This window comes from Antechinus flavipes, chromosome 2, assembly GCF_016432865.1.
Source record: "Antechinus flavipes isolate AdamAnt ecotype Samford, QLD, Australia chromosome 2, AdamAnt_v2, whole genome shotgun sequence".
Taxonomy (NCBI): domain Eukaryota; kingdom Metazoa; phylum Chordata; class Mammalia; order Dasyuromorphia; family Dasyuridae; genus Antechinus; species Antechinus flavipes.
The window spans coordinates 373,845,999-373,863,391 of NC_067399.1; the positions used below are offsets into that span (position 1 = coordinate 373,845,999).

The 17,393-nt window shown below is 33.6% G+C and overlaps 1 protein-coding gene across 7 annotated transcripts in view; it reads right to left on the reverse strand.

Moving 5' to 3' along the window:
• The window catches only part of PPP2R5C (protein phosphatase 2 regulatory subunit B'gamma), a 202,231-nt gene that overhangs the window by 50,441 nt on the left and 134,397 nt on the right, over nt 1-17,393 (reverse strand). For all 7 annotated transcript variants that reach the window (XM_051978353.1, XM_051978355.1, XM_051978356.1 and 4 more), the window contains 3 exons: nt 7,175-7,285; nt 5,797-5,889; nt 5,584-5,714 (listed from right to left, as the gene is read on the reverse strand). In XM_051978353.1, the coding sequence (XP_051834313.1) occupies nt 5,584-5,714; nt 5,797-5,889; nt 7,175-7,285 (335 nt within the window). The remainder of the gene's footprint in view (nt 1-5,583; nt 5,715-5,796; nt 5,890-7,174; nt 7,286-17,393) is intronic.

Below are 17,393 nucleotides of genomic sequence, written 5' to 3' on the forward strand. Positions count from 1 at the left end.
GTTCTGCTTATTTTACTCTGCATCTTTCCAGGACTTTCTAAAATCAGCTTATTCATTATTTTTATAGAATAATAATATTCCATTATCTTCAGATACCACAACTTGTTTAGCCATTCCCCAAATGATGGGCATCCACTCCTTTTCCAATTTTTTGTTACCACAAAAAGAGCTAAAGCCACTTTTAAAATGCCATTTCTATGGATAATATATCAGTTTTTGATGTTGAATCATTTGATAGTATTGAGGATTTTGGAAGCAGGAACTTTTTTCTCTAGGTTTTTGGTAGCTAAGGTTCAGTAGCACCTACAGGAGCAGCTGTCAGGTTGCATCTTGCTTCCTGGGATGATGATTGAATGGGGATTGGCTAGAAACCCAAAGGCTCTCAAGTTGAAGGTCCTGGGCTCTCTACCTGGACACAATGTTTCCTGTCTTTCCCTCAGAGAGCTCTGACACTTCATCCAGGTTGACATGCCTATCCTGGAGATGGCTGGCTCTATATCCCCACAGGATAGCTGTTAAGGTATGGGCTGAAAGTAGTAGTCTGGATCAGTAGTCTGGAGGGCACTATCTCTCCCAGAGCTCTGGGGTTTATCTACTTATTGGCAGAAATTGATCAGAAATCGCTGCTGATAGTAATGAAAAAGGAAGCCCCTTTTTTACCATGATTTCTCTCCTCAATGATGGCTATGAGGCATGTATAACCTATATCAAATTATTTACCTTCTCAATGAGGGGAGAGGGAGAAAATTTGGAACTTAGTATTTTAAAACACAAATATAAAAACTGTCTTTACATGTATTTGGGGAAAAAACAATTTTTTAAAAATGACGGTTGAGAAGGCAGATCTGGTGGTTTCAGGGGGAGGGATATTGTTATTCCTAACTCTCTTGGGTTCATAGGTTCAAATGTCCCCATATTAACAATGAAACTACATTCTTAAAAATGTTGAAATAGATGGGATCTTAGAGATTAAGTCTGATCTCTGTATTTTATAGAAAAGAAAACCAAGGCCCTGAGAGGTCAAATGATTTGCCAAAAGTTGCAGAAATAATAAATAATATAGCCACTGTTCAAACTCAGACTTTTAAATTCCAAATCTAAGCTACCATACTATGTATAACGATCTCCAGGTTCTTTCAAATGGAAACAGGGTTTAAAAGAATCAAGTCCCTTTCACCATCCTGATCACCTTCTGGACCAATCTCCACCCTTCCCCCCCTCACCCCCCCCCCCCCAAAAAAAAAGTTTCTAAGATTTGGTTCTCAGGACAGACACAATACTCCAAGTTGTAGTCTCACCATGATAAAGTCCCACCCCTCACCATGCTAATTTCTATGAACGAAATTCAAGATTTCACTAACTTTTTTGACTTCTCTTCCACAATGGTGATTCATATTGTACAAAGAGTCCACTTAAATATCCATGTCTGTTTTATATAAAATACTTCCATATAATTGATTATGCCCTTTGCAGCTTTAACTTTATATTATATACCTTTTTTGTGCAAATCTTTAATTTCTACTGTCTTTCACCTCAAATATACATCTTTTGAAATTTTATATATCCTTCAAGGCCCAGGTCCAACTGTCCCTCTTTCATGAAATCTTTCTTGATCACCTCAGCGGTAGTAGTTTCTTTTGCTGCTATACTGCCAGAGATTTTTTTGGGGATGCAGAGGCAATGTGGGAGGTTAAGAAAAGCAAGATACTTGGAGCTAAAAGAAATCTGGGTTTAAATTCTAACTTTTGACAGTTGTGGGATCATAGACAAAGTCTCTTAAAACTGTATGTGCCTGTTTATTTTCATTTATAAAATGAAGCTTGGGTTGTTTTGAAATTTGGATCAAATAATATATGTACAATGCTTTGCGGGTCTTGAAAAGCTATGTGAATATCAGTTCTTATTAACAGTAGTACCTCTGTCACCTATCATATATTAGCTTGTAATATTTGTATTTTTTGTCTTATTTTGCCATTTTTCAGCTTTATCTTGTCCTCTCTTTCACCTCCTATATCCCAAGCAGATTGCTGTTATCCCATATCAAAAACACATTCCCTCAGCACTGCTTCCTGTTGAAATCATTCTTTTCTTTTATGGACTAGCTGAGGTGCCACTTTGTCCTTCCTCTTTGACACCCTTTCTCTCCACTTAGTTGAAAATATTTACTGAATTGAATTTAAATTTGTATCAGATTGTAAATTTACTGAGGGAAAGGACTGAATCATGCTTATTTTTATACTCTCTCACAAGAGCCCAACATATTGTTTGATATATAGCAAGCATATTTACTGAACTAAGTTAATATAATTAGATATGAAGTCCCTCCCAGATTTCAATCTGCAATCCTGTAGTAAAACACTTGAGATTCATGGCATGATCTGTATATCAGCTTGTCTGTATGAAATAGCTAACAAGGTATGAACTAAACTCCATCCCTCCTCAATACAAACACTGAATTGTGCTGAGCTTTTACCATTCTTCTCTGGAATTTAAGAATCCCTAGTCTTGTTTAAACATCAACTTTTACATTATGTTTGCAAGTGAAACACCCAATTTTCTCTTTATTCTACTGGAAATATGTATATAAATCAATCCCTAAATTAAACCTTACTCTCAATTTCAAATGGAGAAACAGCTGAAGGACATGCACTTTATCAAAAGAATAAAAAATGTATGAGAAAATAGAAATCTTATGAATACACAAAACCCAAAAATCTATAAATGCTCCAAATTTGTGATCTATAGTTACAAAGATAAAAATTAGTTCTTAACAACACAGATTTAATATGAACTAATTAGTTGAGACTTAATTCAAAGATCAAAGATTTAGTTAGAAGTGACCTCAGAAGTCATCCGTTGCAGATCTCTCAATTTTATAATGAGGAAACTGAAGTCTACATTGGTTAAGTGATTTGCCCAAACTTTTTTTTTTTTTTTTAAAATAACTTTTTATTGACAGAACCCATGCCAGGGTAATTTTTTACAACATTATCCCTTGCACTCTCTTCTGTTCGATTTTTCCCTTCCCTCCCCCAGATGGCAAGCAGTCCTATACATATTAAATAGATTACAGTATATCCTAGATACAATATATATGTGCAGAACTGAACATATATTTCTCTTGTTGCACAGGGAGAAATGGATTCAGAAGGTATAAATAACCCGGTAAGAAAAACAAAAATGCAAGCAGTTTATATTCATTTCCCAGTGTCCTTTCTTTGGGTGTAGCTGCTTCTGTCCATCTTTGATCAATTGAAACTGAGTTAGATCTCTTTGTCGAAGAAATTCACTTCCATCAGAACATATCCTCATACAGTATTGTTGTTGAGGTATATAATGATCTCTTGGTTCTGCTCATTTCACTTAGCATCAGTTCATGTAAGTCTCGCCAAGTCTCTCTGTATTCATCCTGCTGGTCATTTCTTACAGAACAATAATATTCCATAACATTCATATACCACAATTTACTCAACCATTCTCCAATTGATGGGCATCCATTCATTTTCCAGTTTCTAGCCACTACAAACAGGGCTGCCACAACCATTTTGGATGTGTTCACAATTCCACCAACAATGTATCAGTGTCCCTGTTTTCCCACATCCCCTCCCACATTCGCATTATCTTTCCCTGTCATTCTAGCCAATCTGATAGGTGTGTAGTGGTATCTCAGAGTTGTCTTAATTTGCATTTCTCTGATTAATAATGATTTGGAGCATATTTTCATATAGCTATAAATAGTTTTAATTTCTTTGAGAATTGTCTGTTCATATCCTTTGACCATTTATCAATTGGAGAATGGCTTGATTTCTTATAAATTAGAGTCAATTCTCTATATATTTTGGAAATGAGATTTGCCCAAATTTACAAGTACTGAGCAGCAGAACCTGGATTGAGGATCAGTTTGCTCTGGGAAATACAAGTAATGTATTTTTATACACATAGTAATGTAATATTACTTGGTGAATTGACTTAAGAATCTTATTGTGGGATCCTAGCTTTAGCTGTGCCATGAATATAAAATAATAGAAAAATAATCATCATTAGTGCATATAAAATGAAAACATCCAAAGGCCTACATTACACGTAGGCATTATGAAGAATAATTCAAAGATATTTCATGGAATGACTACATTGTAGAATTGGAAAGAATCTCAGAAGTCAACTAGTCCCATTAGTCCAAAAAAGGAATGCCCTTTAAAACATCCAGGACAAGAGGTCACTTAGCCTCTGCCTGAAGTTTTGTAATGAAGAACTCACTACTTCTGAAAGCAGCCAACTGTATTCTTCTTTTTTCTACGTGCAATTTCCACATTTATCATGCTGCACAAGAAAGATCAGATCAAAAAGGGGAAAAAAAAGGAGAAAGAAAAACAAGCAAACAACAAAAATGATGAAAATGCTATGTTGTGATTCACACTCAGTTCCCATAGTTCTCTTTCTGGATGCAGATGGCTCTCTTCATCACAAGTCTATTGGAATTGGCCTGAATCACCTCATTGGTTAACTGTATATCTCATTCTCTGAAACATCCATTTTATGCTCTTAGCTCTGCCTTCTGGGTTCAAAAACAGCTTTTCAAATATTTGAAGACAACTTTCATGTCCCTTCAATAGATCCTTACATGATATGAACTCAAGGTCTTTCCCCATCCTTAGTCCTCTTCTCTGGAAATTTTCTAGTTTATCAACCAAGGAATGCAAAACTTAGAACCTGATATGGTTTGACCAAAACAGAATGCAGATGGACTTCTGATCCCTTATTTCTGGAAATCATGTCTTTTAAGATGCAATCCAACATTGCATTGCCTTTTTTACTACTATATCACACTATTGATTTATATAGAACCTGAAGTAAAATAAGCTCTCCAGATATTCTGAAAAACCATTTATCCTTTGAAATGATAAGATTCACACAGGAGAAGATGGTACAAAGGAGGTATAGTATGTGTTGGTAAATGGAATTTCCAAAGCAGTAATACTTCAGACTCAAATTGTTAATTTTTTGTCATTTGAAAAAAAAAAAACACAATACTTTATCAAAGTGACTATATATTATTATGTAAATATCAGAATAAAAACTTAAGCTTTTTTTTTTTCTGAGTGTGAAGGGAGTCCAAAGTTATTTTTCTTTTAAATGTTATAAAAAGAGAGAACTGATAATGGTATTTACTATGCTTTAAGGATCTATAATTTTATGGAGGTATTGGGGTATATATCCATTGAGGTATGGGGGTATTCCTAATACCAACCCTCAATACCCTCCTTCAACTTTGTCTTTGAAGATTAACGTGGCTAAGGAACTCATCATCCTGCAACCAAAAATATGGTGATGAGACTCTGAAAAGTTAGTTCCACTGATATATAGTTAGTGTCCAGCTGCCATAGCTTATATTCCCACTTGAGAGGTTACCTAGGGTTATCTACAAGCCAGAAAAAAAGAGTATGAGAGGAAGCACAGGGACAGCAATATAATGTTTGTTAATTGGGGTTATTAATCAGACACATAAAACAATGAGGGAGTATTAAATGTCACAACAAATACATATCACATAAAAAAGCTAATAGAATGCAAGATCTAACTTACCTATAAAATATATTATTAATCTGCTTCCTGATGTAAGCTCTTAAGCCTAAGAATTTTCCATAGATTCTGTGAAGAGTAGTTTTAAGAAAATCTCTTTCCCGAGGATCTTCACTGTCAAAGAGCTCTAAAAGCTGAAAGAAGGAAAAGGGACACTTACTGAAAAAATCTTCAATGTAAATGAGTAGGTTTAAAATTTTAATGTAAAATTCTCACCTGCAATACAAACTTCTGATCAATATATTTCTTTGCTATATTAGGTTGGAAATCTGGAGATTCTAAAAATCTTAAGAAAAATTCATAAACAAGCTAGGGAAAAATGCAAACAGTAGCATTAGTTTGAGAGAAAGAATAGCAATAAAAAATACTGTACATTTTAATTTTTTTTCACTACATTTTTAATGAACTTTTAACTTTTAGATAGCAACAATCAAAAATGTTCACCTGAAACAAAAAACTAAGTTTTCTAGAAAGCAAATGCTAATTACATGTTTTAATATATAACATAATTGCTAGAGCAAACAGAATTTCAGACAGTATGCATATTGGACATGTTCTTTCTTAGAGGAAAATTTTTTCCCATGGAATAACACTTTTCATGTTAAATCCCCTCAATATTTACAAAGTTCTTTGATCCTTATGAGTTGTTATGGTCAAAAAGATTCACCACCTAGTAACCAATCTTACGGTGATAAGATAAATATTTTACTAATATTTAAATTTTGCTGCTCAATATTAACAGTAGGGACCCAAGACTGTCAACAAATAATGTCATGTTCAGTCTCCTAGTGTATGGCAAGTATCCTGGTTCTTGAAAGTGTTGCAATGAGCAGGCACACAGCCAAGCACAAATTCTGAGTTTTATAATCAGCTTGACCTGTCAAACTTAAGCTTGGCATATTTTCTATATGGACCTAATATCTAACTGGAAAAGAACTAGAATCTTACTTCATAGCATACAGTCTGTCAATATAGTATTTTTATACTTATGTCATGTTTTACAAAGGAAATAAAAAAATCTAACATTTTGATGTAAGAAACAACTTTGAACTATTTTATCACGTTACTTTCTGGCTTGTTTCTTAAACCTGTCCTTTTCCTTTCTAAGGTTAGTCTCAATTCTCTCAAGCTATTCTAGCTGGTGTCCTCTGTTTCCCCATTTTTGCTTTAATGAATATCTTTGACTCCTACTCACTTAGTATCAGTGGTTTGTTGGCAAATATTTAGCAATCAGCTCTCCAAAAAAAGGCATGTATGACATAAAAGTAAATCCAATCTACATTATTAACATTTCCCCCATCACTTTCTTAAGTCTAGACAAATTGATGAAACAATAACTAAACTTCAATTTGTAATATTTGGTATTTTCTAAGTTGTAAACAACCACATTGAAAATTAACAACTAGCTCTCATGAACTTGTATGAGCTGCCTCTAGCACACCATTATTTAGTGTTCTTAAAGAATCCATGCTGGCTCCTAAAGCAGCGGACAGAGAAGGGAAACCTTTTGCTTTTTTAAAATCTCACAGACTATGTCTAACAACCAACCTTTTCTTTTCCCTGATCCACAAGGTGAAATCCTGTAGTTAAATACCTGTAAATGAGGCCAGGCTGCTTCTAGTGTTGGTTCATCTTCCTCTGGATCAAATTCTGCTCCCGTAGGATTGGATGATGGTGGTAATGTTCGAAACATATTAACTGCAAACTAAAATTCACAATTTTTTTTCATTATTAGCATGAAATAATTTTAAATGCTTGCACAAAGTAGGCACTTAATGTTTGCTGAAGTAAAAAATCTTTGGTAACATGAACATGAATCTCATATTGTGCACTTCAAGAAAAAAAGGATTTTTATTCACCTGACTTTCTTCTCTACTCCTACAGATTCAGAAGCAATATTTCCAGAAAAGAAACCAATACAGCTTGTTTTTAACTATATTTAGCATAAAGTCCTTTATACAATCTTAGTGAAGTCACTTTCTAGGAACCTGGATGGGTTGCTATTTTCCTGAGAATATTCCCTGTTTCTATCTTTCAGATTTTATTTACCAGTATTTTTTCCTTCTTATATTCTTCCCTCTATTCTTTCCTAAAGCTCCCTTAATTTTCACCTTAAAAAAAAAATGTGTTAAAGATTAAAGTTCTGTATAGCATTCTTTAGGATAACTGTAGTTTGATGGCTCATACATTCAATATGAAAAATATTAGCTCATAAAATAAAATAAAAATATTGATAGGGAATTTAATGCTATAAAATGAATAAAGTGACCCTTTTTTAAAGTTCAAAAAACCACTACTACTCTTTTATACAAAACTGAAATGTGGATCAGTCAAAAAGGAATTTAATTATGCTAACTCCAAGAGAACACACAAAAAGTACAAAACTAATAAGGGTAAATTAAAAATAACACTATAAAAGTACTATTATGAAAATAATAAGTACAAAATTTCAGTTACTATGGAAAAATACAATAATAATGAATTAACTTTTTTTTCTTTCTCCTAACTTCAAATGTATTCCCTCATAGACAAAAATATTTACCTTAAAAGTTATCAGACAACAGGATAAAAAACCCCAACATCAAACCTACAACTTTTTGTTGATTTAAGCATCAAGGAAATAAAAGGAAAAGAATTTTAATCAAGCATGATTATAAAGAAGGTTGGAAAGAAAAAGGTGAAAAGATAGATAAGTTATTTTTCTGTTTGTTTTTTAATACTAAGTGATATATTTTGCTACTTCTAGAGATTTGATTTTCATTGGTATAGTTATTGATTATATCAAAGTGTTATAAGTCTCATTCATTGTAATGCAAAGAGAAAGGATGGATAAATGTATTTAAGATCAAGAGAATGTGGGTTACACAAGAAGTGAATCCTTCTTCCTCCCTTCCCCCAGAGGATCTTATTGAGCTCTGTATGTACTTCAGCAGTTGGCACAATATGACTTTTAAGTATTTCTAAAGATCTAAGGATTCCTTCTTAACAATGCAGGTGACAGCCCCTCTCTACCTCAGGAGAAGGGCTTCATGAATTTTTAACCTTTTCATAGCTAGCTTCTCCAGACTTAGGCTAATTCTCTGGATGACAAACCTATCAATGGGTCCATAATAAAAGTCTTTCCTTCCAGTCTTGTAGGACCTCTGAACACTTGTACTCTGTTCTCTTCACACCTTCAAAAACCCAAGACTATCTTAAAGACACATTAAAGCCCGGAAGCGGGATTTGTGTGTGAGATTAAGTACCATAACCTATGACAGTCCCCCTACTATCTATGGAATGAAGCTTAAACTCTCATTTGGCTTTTACAGAGTTTCAGAATGTGGTTCAATTTCATTAACTCAAACTTATTTCTCCTCAACATACCCTTCAGTAAATCTGTACTCCACTAAGTCCAGGACACACAATGTTTATTCTTAGAATTATAAGGGTCTTACAAGCCATCCAGCTAAGTTTCTTTCAAGCCAGGAATAATTCCTACAAAATCCTTAATAGTTTCATTCAAATTCAGATTGAACATTTCTACCAATAGTCACAATCTGGTGCCAATTTATTTTTCCAGACAGATTTGACATTAATCTTTCTTGAATATCCTTCATTTTAACCAAACTAAGTTCCTTAGTAAGACCTGGTTACAGCAACTCATCTTCTACTTGTATCTTTGTGCAGAAATCATCTCTCATACCCAGAATCTTTTCATCTCTTAAACTGGGAATCACTGGGTCCCTTTAAAGACTGCCAACAACTTCAAAAGGCCTTTTCTGATTCCCTTATCCCAAACCATCAAAATGAATATAATATTGATCTGTTTACATGTAATTTTCCCCAATAGTAAGCTCCTTGATTGTTTCTGCCTTTGTCTTCCTGGCACTTGGCTTAGTACTTGGTACACAGGAGGCATTTAATAAAGGCTTATTGAATTGAATAAATAGGAAGCTCATTCTTACAAGACAGCCTATTCCACTGTCAGTCAGCTCTAATAGTTAAAAGTTCTCCTGAAAAGAAACCTGCTTTCCTATAGTTTCTAAGCAATACAAAATGTGTTTATTAACCCTTATTTATATCATAATTAAAACAGTGAGGATGATGAAAAATCTGGAAATCATATAATATAATGAGGGATTAAGGAAACAGCATATACTTAACCTAGAGATGACTTAGATATTAATAGTCTGCAAGTACTGAAAGGGTTATAATGTAGTCTAATCATAGCAGAGTATATTGGACCTAGACATTAGATCTCTATCAATTCAGATTAAAGCTGCATTTGCCATTTTAACAACAACAAATTGTTAGCTCATTTTTAGCTTGTGGTCAAGAATACTGTCTTTTTCATGTAAGTTCACCCATATTTGTACAATATGATTTTTGAAAACGAATGAAGCATATTGGTTTCCACTAAATTTCATTTTGTTGTTTTCAGTACACAATTATAATTTAAGGTGTTTCTGAATCTTGATCTGTCATCTAACATATTAGCTATTTGCCCTTCCATCCCTTTCCATTATATCACATTTTAACCACATTATCTTTTTTTAAGATTTAAATGATAGCTTTTTATTTTCAAAATACATGCAAAAATAGTTTTCAACATTCACCCTTGCAAAACCTTATGTTCCAAATTTTTCTTCCTTCTTTCCCCCACCCTTTTCTCTTAGACAGCAATTAATCCAATATATGTTAAACATGTGCAATTCTTCTATACATATTTCCACATTTATCACCTGCATTATCTTTTTAAACTAAATTATAATTTCCTAAAAGGCAGGCATTTTCATATTTTCCAGAGCGCTGAGTGGAATTCTCATAATATAGTAAGAACTCATATACTTGATTATTAAAAAAAAATAGACAATTTTACAAAAACGTGTTAAAGACATGAAAATGATAGTGTAAAAAATGAAAGGAAAAAGAGAATCCACTAAAAATATTTGCATTTATTTACATGAGCATCTAGTGCTCATTAGTGAAAAAGGATGAGTACTATACAAAAGGCTAATAATCGTCTCTGAAGAGTCAGTAGCAAATACTATAAAACCTCAAATAATCCTTCAATTTTGATTTCTGACAATATTTCTTACATGAAAAACTTCTGGGGATAACAATCTTGTTGAAAGAGATTAACATAAAGTCTGCAGTACAAATATAAATTTATTTACTGATAATTACATACTATGACATCAAATATTTTCAATTTCTAAAAATAACATACAATTTACTCTCAGCATCTGATTAGGAAAGAAAAGTAAAGAAATTTTTTTATAACTGCTATTTTTTTAAAGAGTCATTTGGATTAAAGCAATAAGGCTTGTGTCACAAAAGGGAGAAGCCTGGTAGTAATTCTATAGTAACAACTGGAAGATCTGAGGATTCAGTTCAAGATTCCATATAACCTATATAGCCATATGACAAGTCACAACTTTTCTGGGTTTCACATTTAATCATTCTTTTGGGGGTGGTAGTGATTATTTTTAATGATGCCTTTCATTTAAAAAAAATTTTTTTTTAATATAACTCACCTTACAAATATCTCTCTTTTCCTCCCCTCAAACCCTTCCTAAATGGCACTTAATTGAAATCAAAGAATTTTGAAGTTCTCTAAAAACTATTTGTAGGTGACATCACATTAACTACATTGAGCTCTGGAACACTACAAAGTCTTCTCAGAGAAATTTACAGTCATGAAAACAGTTTATCTAATCATTCATAAAGAAAAAATAAAAATGGATGCAAAAGACATCTACTCAGCAATCTATGAAATTTGTCCAATTAGACAAACCAATCTATATAGAGATTGTGAGCTGAAGCTGGAAATAAGAAGAACAGGTTGGAATGCATTTGAGAAAATTTTCAATGCTTTCAGTGACCCTATATTTTCTACATAAGAGGTGAAAGAAAAAGATGAATCCTGGAACTAGGAAGAAAGGAAAGACTAAAGGTCTCTTCCCATCTTCTACACTCTACTACCCCTCTCATGGGAAGAGGTGATGATAGTGATAGTGATGGTGGGAGGGAGAATAGGATAAAAAAATGAAACAATATAAAGAAGAAATGGAACAGAAGAAAACAGAAGAAATAGTACTGCTTGGAAAGCACTACAAATATAAGGGGGAAAATGAATTATTGTGGAAACATAATTGGACTGACTTAAAAAAAAATAGGAATCTAGTTTTGTTAGCTGTTGTATGGAAGTGGGATTGATATTTTACCTCTGATCTTAGCAGAATGCTTTGTTTGATGTTTGTATTTAATATATATGTAATAAATTTATTTCAACTATAAAATGAGGAACTACAGTAGTAAATAGCTTCTAGAGTCCTTTCATTCACGTACTGGAAAAAAAACACCAAACCATGCTGAATTGATTCACTACCAATTTTTACTTTCAAATGGGTCCTCACTGTAGCAAGGTAATTCTTTTATACCTCCTATAAATTCACTATGACACTCACCATAGCGCCTTTCCCCATACTTCTTCATTCTTCCTCCAACCTCCCATGGCTCCTCTTCAGCCTAGCCTCAATTCAAAGAAAAAACTGATACCATTCATTTGCTGAAAGCTCTCTCTTTTCCCTTTTCTTCCTATTCCACATTATTCAGATGCTTCCCACCATTATTTCCTTCACTTCTGTATCCCATTAAAAGATGGACTTTTTCCTTGCCAAAGACAGTGTATGTACAAGTGATTTAACTTTATCTCATTTTCTGTCCCCTCTTATCCTCCATACTAATTTTCAATCATTCACTGGCCTACTGGTTGCTTCTGTACTACCCATAAACGCATCCAGGTAACCCTATCCTCAATAAACTCTCCCTTGATCCACCTATTCCCACTACCTATTGTCACTTATTTCTTCTTCTTTCTTTTGTGATTAAACATTAAGGGAAGTCTGTCTACATTGGGTGCCTCTCTTCTTTCTTCTCACTTTTTTTCGCTCTTCATTTTGCTTTCAAACAATTAACTGAAATGGTTACTATTGAGCTCTTAATTGCCAAATCTAAGGATCTTTTTTCAATTCTTACTCTTTCTGCAGCCTTTGACTTCTTTTTTCTGATGCTCTCTTCTTTCTAGGTTTTTAATGACACTACTCTCTTTTTGACTACTGTACGTTGAGCTCACTTTTCTGTATGCTTTGGAATTTACAAAACATTTTCTTTACATCACCTCATTTGATTTTCTCAACTATTCTTTAAGTTAAGTAGTACAAATATTAACATTCATATTTTACAGGTAAAATTGAATGATGTATCCAAGGTGTTATAGTTATTAGGTAATAGAGCCAATATTGAATCCCAAGTCCAGGGCACTTTTTCTCAGAAAATGTGCCTGTCTGAAAATCCAGAAATCTAGGGTTCTGCTTCACTCCTAGATTTATTAGATTTACTCACACAAACTTCTCTTTCCTATCTTGTTTGCTGGTTTTGATTTCATGCTGTCTGAACATTCGATATACGTCAAATCCTTCTCCCTTAATCAATCAATAAACACTTATTAAGTGCCTATTATGTGTCAAGACACTATGCAAAATGTCCACTTCTGACTTCCTTGTTCAACTCTGCTGCTCAAGAATATTTTCTGTTAAAAGTTTCCAGGAACCAATTTCAAGTTTCTAAATTAAATATCCAAAAATTAAAATACAAATAATACATAACCTAAGAAATCTTCCCATTTCAAATGACTAAATTGTTAGTCTTTTAAAATTTTATACTGAACAGTTAACTGAGTTCCATATTCTGCTTCTATTGACTCTATAGGTAAAGCCTTCGCAAAATCATGTACTTTTCTGCTAGTCATTTGGTGCCAAAAGAACTAAAGTTGTAGAATACTTCAGTTTTATTAACTGGAACTATGGAATGCTTTCATCAAAGTTATGATTTCTCATTTGCCCAATCTAATTCTACATAACATGCTGGTCATTTTTTCATTTGAAATATTCTCTCCTCTCATTTCTTTTCTTTCTTTTTTTCCTTTTTAAAATTCACATTCCTTTTCCTTCTGGCTCCCCCTTATCAAATCTTGCTGTTCCTTCAGTCTCTTGTGCTGGATTTTCATCCATGTCACACTCAATCTAACTCTTCCTCTAAGTCCTATACTACTTAGGTCCTTTTCTCTTTTGTTTCTATATTCTAATTTCTATGCAAATGATCCCCAGGTCTACATATCCAGCTTTAGTTTTCCTCTTGAGCACCAGTCCCACATCATCAATTGCCTATTGAATATTTCAAACAGCATACTTTGTAGGCACCTCAAACTTTGTAGTCCAAAAAGAATTCACTATCTTTTTGCCCAAACCCACCTCTCTTTGTTATTTTTCTCTTTTTTCTTTGGCAGCACCATCACTTTCCCAGTCATTTTGGTTTACACCCTCAATAATATCCTTTATCATTCCTTGCTCTCACTCACTCATTATACATACTCAAACATCCCCTTCTCTTCCAGGTCTCTCTCCTCACTAATACACCCATACCCTAATTTAGCCTATGTAATTCTAGCCTATAGTATTGTTAATTGCCTTCTAATCTGCCTCAGATTTTCCCTGACTCCATATAAATTGCCAGAGTGCTTTTCCTGAAGCCTATGTGTTGTCTTCTCCTAATCAGCAAAGTCTCAAAGCCTCCCTCATAATTTTTAAATTCTTCCATGTGGCATTTAAAGGTTTTCACAACCTGGCCCCTTCCTATTTTCCACTTTTTTAAAAAAATACATTACTCATTTACATTAAGGTCCAGCTATGTTAGCCTTCCTAATGCTTCTCATCTAAGATGTTATCTATACTTCCTTTTGGTCACTGGTTGCCTCTTGTGCCTACAATGCTTTTTTTCACTTTTTTCTGACTCTTAAAATCTCTGGCTTCATTTGAGACTCATGGCAAGCACCACCTTTGGCAAGACTCCTTTTCCAGCCTGATTAGTTCTAGTTCCTTCCCTCTAGGGTTACCTTCCATCTAGTTTGTATCTTGTAAGTACCTACTTAGGTATGTGTAGTCCACTCCATTAACTCAGCCACCTGCTCAGCCAACAAAACTCCCGAAGGCAGCCTGAACCAGATGAAAAGGTAATTGGGAAATGTTTATTTAAAAAAACAAAAAAACAATACAATGTAGTTAATATTTGTGGCTTTTTAAAAGTAAATATGTGGCCCCGTTTCTTTATGAGTTTGATACTACTGGTCTACTCTATTAGAATGTAAGCTCCTTAGGGTTTTTTCCTTCTAATCTTAGCATTTATAGTTATCAAATATCCTTTCTTATTATAAACTAATTAGATCTCTGTTATAAAACCTTTTTTTTTTCTGGGGGTGGGGGGGTGGGGAGGGGAGAGAGAGGAGGGGAAAGGAAGAAGAAAGGGAGGTAAAGCAAAAGAAAGAAAATGAGAAAGGGTTAGGAAATTTTATCATATCTGTAAATTTTGCTTAGAAAGGTACCAGACTCTTTCTATTCAACAGGTACGTATTATAGTAATTCCCTTCCCTCTCCCCAAATAGTCTGCCCAGATCAGCTAGGCAGTTTGGTAGACAGAGCACCAGCCCTGAAGTCAGGAAGACCTGAGTTCAAATTTGGTCTCAGACACTTAATAGGTCCTAGTTGTGTGACCCTGGGCAAGTTACTTAACCCCAAATGCTTCAGCAAAAATTACTAAATTTTAAAAAATTATATGAAAAAATAGTCTGCTTTCTAGGCTCCAAATTCATGTTTGTAGAATGAAGGAATGTAATTATATATAAAACTGCTTCTTTCATATGTCAACACAATCCAACAAACACAAAGCAGATTATAAAGTGAGATAATTTAAGCCCAATATCTTTTATCTCCAATAAGATAAACTGTGGCTTCCTCAAAGGCAAGGAAGTTGCTAGAATCTCAGACCAAGGCCTGGCACTATTAGACCAGGACCCTAGACACCAATTCCTGAAATCAATAAGTTGAAGACTAATCAGAGCCTCAGCACTAGGACTTTAATATTAAAGATCTGATTCCGAATTTGGTGCTTTTCCTCCTCCTCTTCTCTTTGTAGCTATAGGCAGATAGGTGATGTAGTGGTTAGATCCCAAGGTCTCGAATCAGGAAAACCTGAATTTTAACCCTAACCCTAAATTTCTATATACTAGCTATGGGACTCTGGGCAAGTCATATAACCAGTCTGCTTCAACTTCCTTGTTTAGAAAATGAAAATAATAGCATCTATGATGATAAAATGAGATATCTGAAGTATTTGTAAACTTATTCTACATAAATGCTAGTTATTATTATCATCATTATTGTTTTTATTACTGAACTGAAATCAATAATCACGGTTTGAAGCCTTTTTCTCCTCTCTTCCTCTCAGGAATATCCATATCAATGTGGCCCTACATTTTTAAAGGATCCTAGAAAGTAGAGGTCTAACAAACAATCCCAAGACTTTGAAATTTCTTCTTCCTCTTACAATATCTAAACAGTTATCAAATCTACAGCCAAATGGGGCTATTAGTTGTTCCCCAAATCTGACACTCCATCTTCTGCCTTTGTGTATTTCCACTGCTCCTTGTCTTCCTTTAAAACTTAGCTCATTCCATCTTTGGGAAATGTTCCCTAATTGCTCATTCACTGGCTCTATCATTGTCAATTTTCTTGGTACTGTATTTTTAGTTGTATATTACACTCTCCCTCAAGAGAATGTAGGCTTTTGAAGAAAGGAGTGTTTTTATTTTTGAATTCTTAGTGTGTAGCACACTTAGTAGTAGGGCCTTAATGAATGTTGAAATATGATTTAACAGGATTAATCTAGATCTGGAAGGCTATCTTTAGAGGCCATCTATATCTCACCTCCTCATGTCAGATAAGAAAACTGAAATGAAAAGGTTGAATAACTTGTCCTTGGTTTTTTAATTCAGAGCCACTATATTTTGAACTCTTACCTACTGATCCCTAGGAGTGGCATTATTTTTAACCATACATTCTTTCAAACATAGCAAACCTCAGCAGAGTAGTAGTTAAAACTAATATCTGGAAAATAGTTTATAGATAATGACAATGAAAAAAAACAGAGTATAGAAATTGAAGTTCTCTTGTTTTTACAGAGTTCAACATTAATATAGTACTACCTAGTGAATGTGACTGAACCCTAACTAAAGAGAAAAGAGAGTAAGAGCTGATTACATTATAAATTTAAATAATTCATAATGACTCAAAAATTATTGCCATGACCTTAATTTCTTATCTTACTTTGAAACAAAATATCTCTTTCTTCAATCCTCACACTTCAAAACTCTCCCTACTCTTTTCAAGTAATACTTTCCACTGCAAATATCAAAAAATAAAAATAGATAATGGAAAGGATCCAATATTAATACTTAAGTGACACAAATAACAATTATCCTGGGAATTTTAAATGTGGAAATCTCTCAAGGAATGGGCCAATAAATAAATTTTTTCCATACCCTTTACTATGGTTAGTCAAGTTTAATCTTAAGAATAAATGAGAAAAAAACCTGTAGACCAGTATTTAATAACATAGAAATAATATTATTTTATTATTATTTAAAAAGTTTACATGACTAAAATCCTAGTTCTTATACAATTATTCTGCTATACTACACTGCTTAAGTAAATAATCAGTACTTGTGTTAAGCTTATACTCATGTGAAATTATATGGCAGTATGAGTTTCATAATTAGGGAAACAGGTTAAATAATTTTTCTGGATTACTGTCAAAAGTTAGTAATAAAACCTGTAGTCAAATGGAAAATGCCTATATTCTGGTTGCTATGTCATGGTCAATATCACTTTCACTTTCATACAAACTCTTATTAAGAACCTAGTAGTGTAAGACTA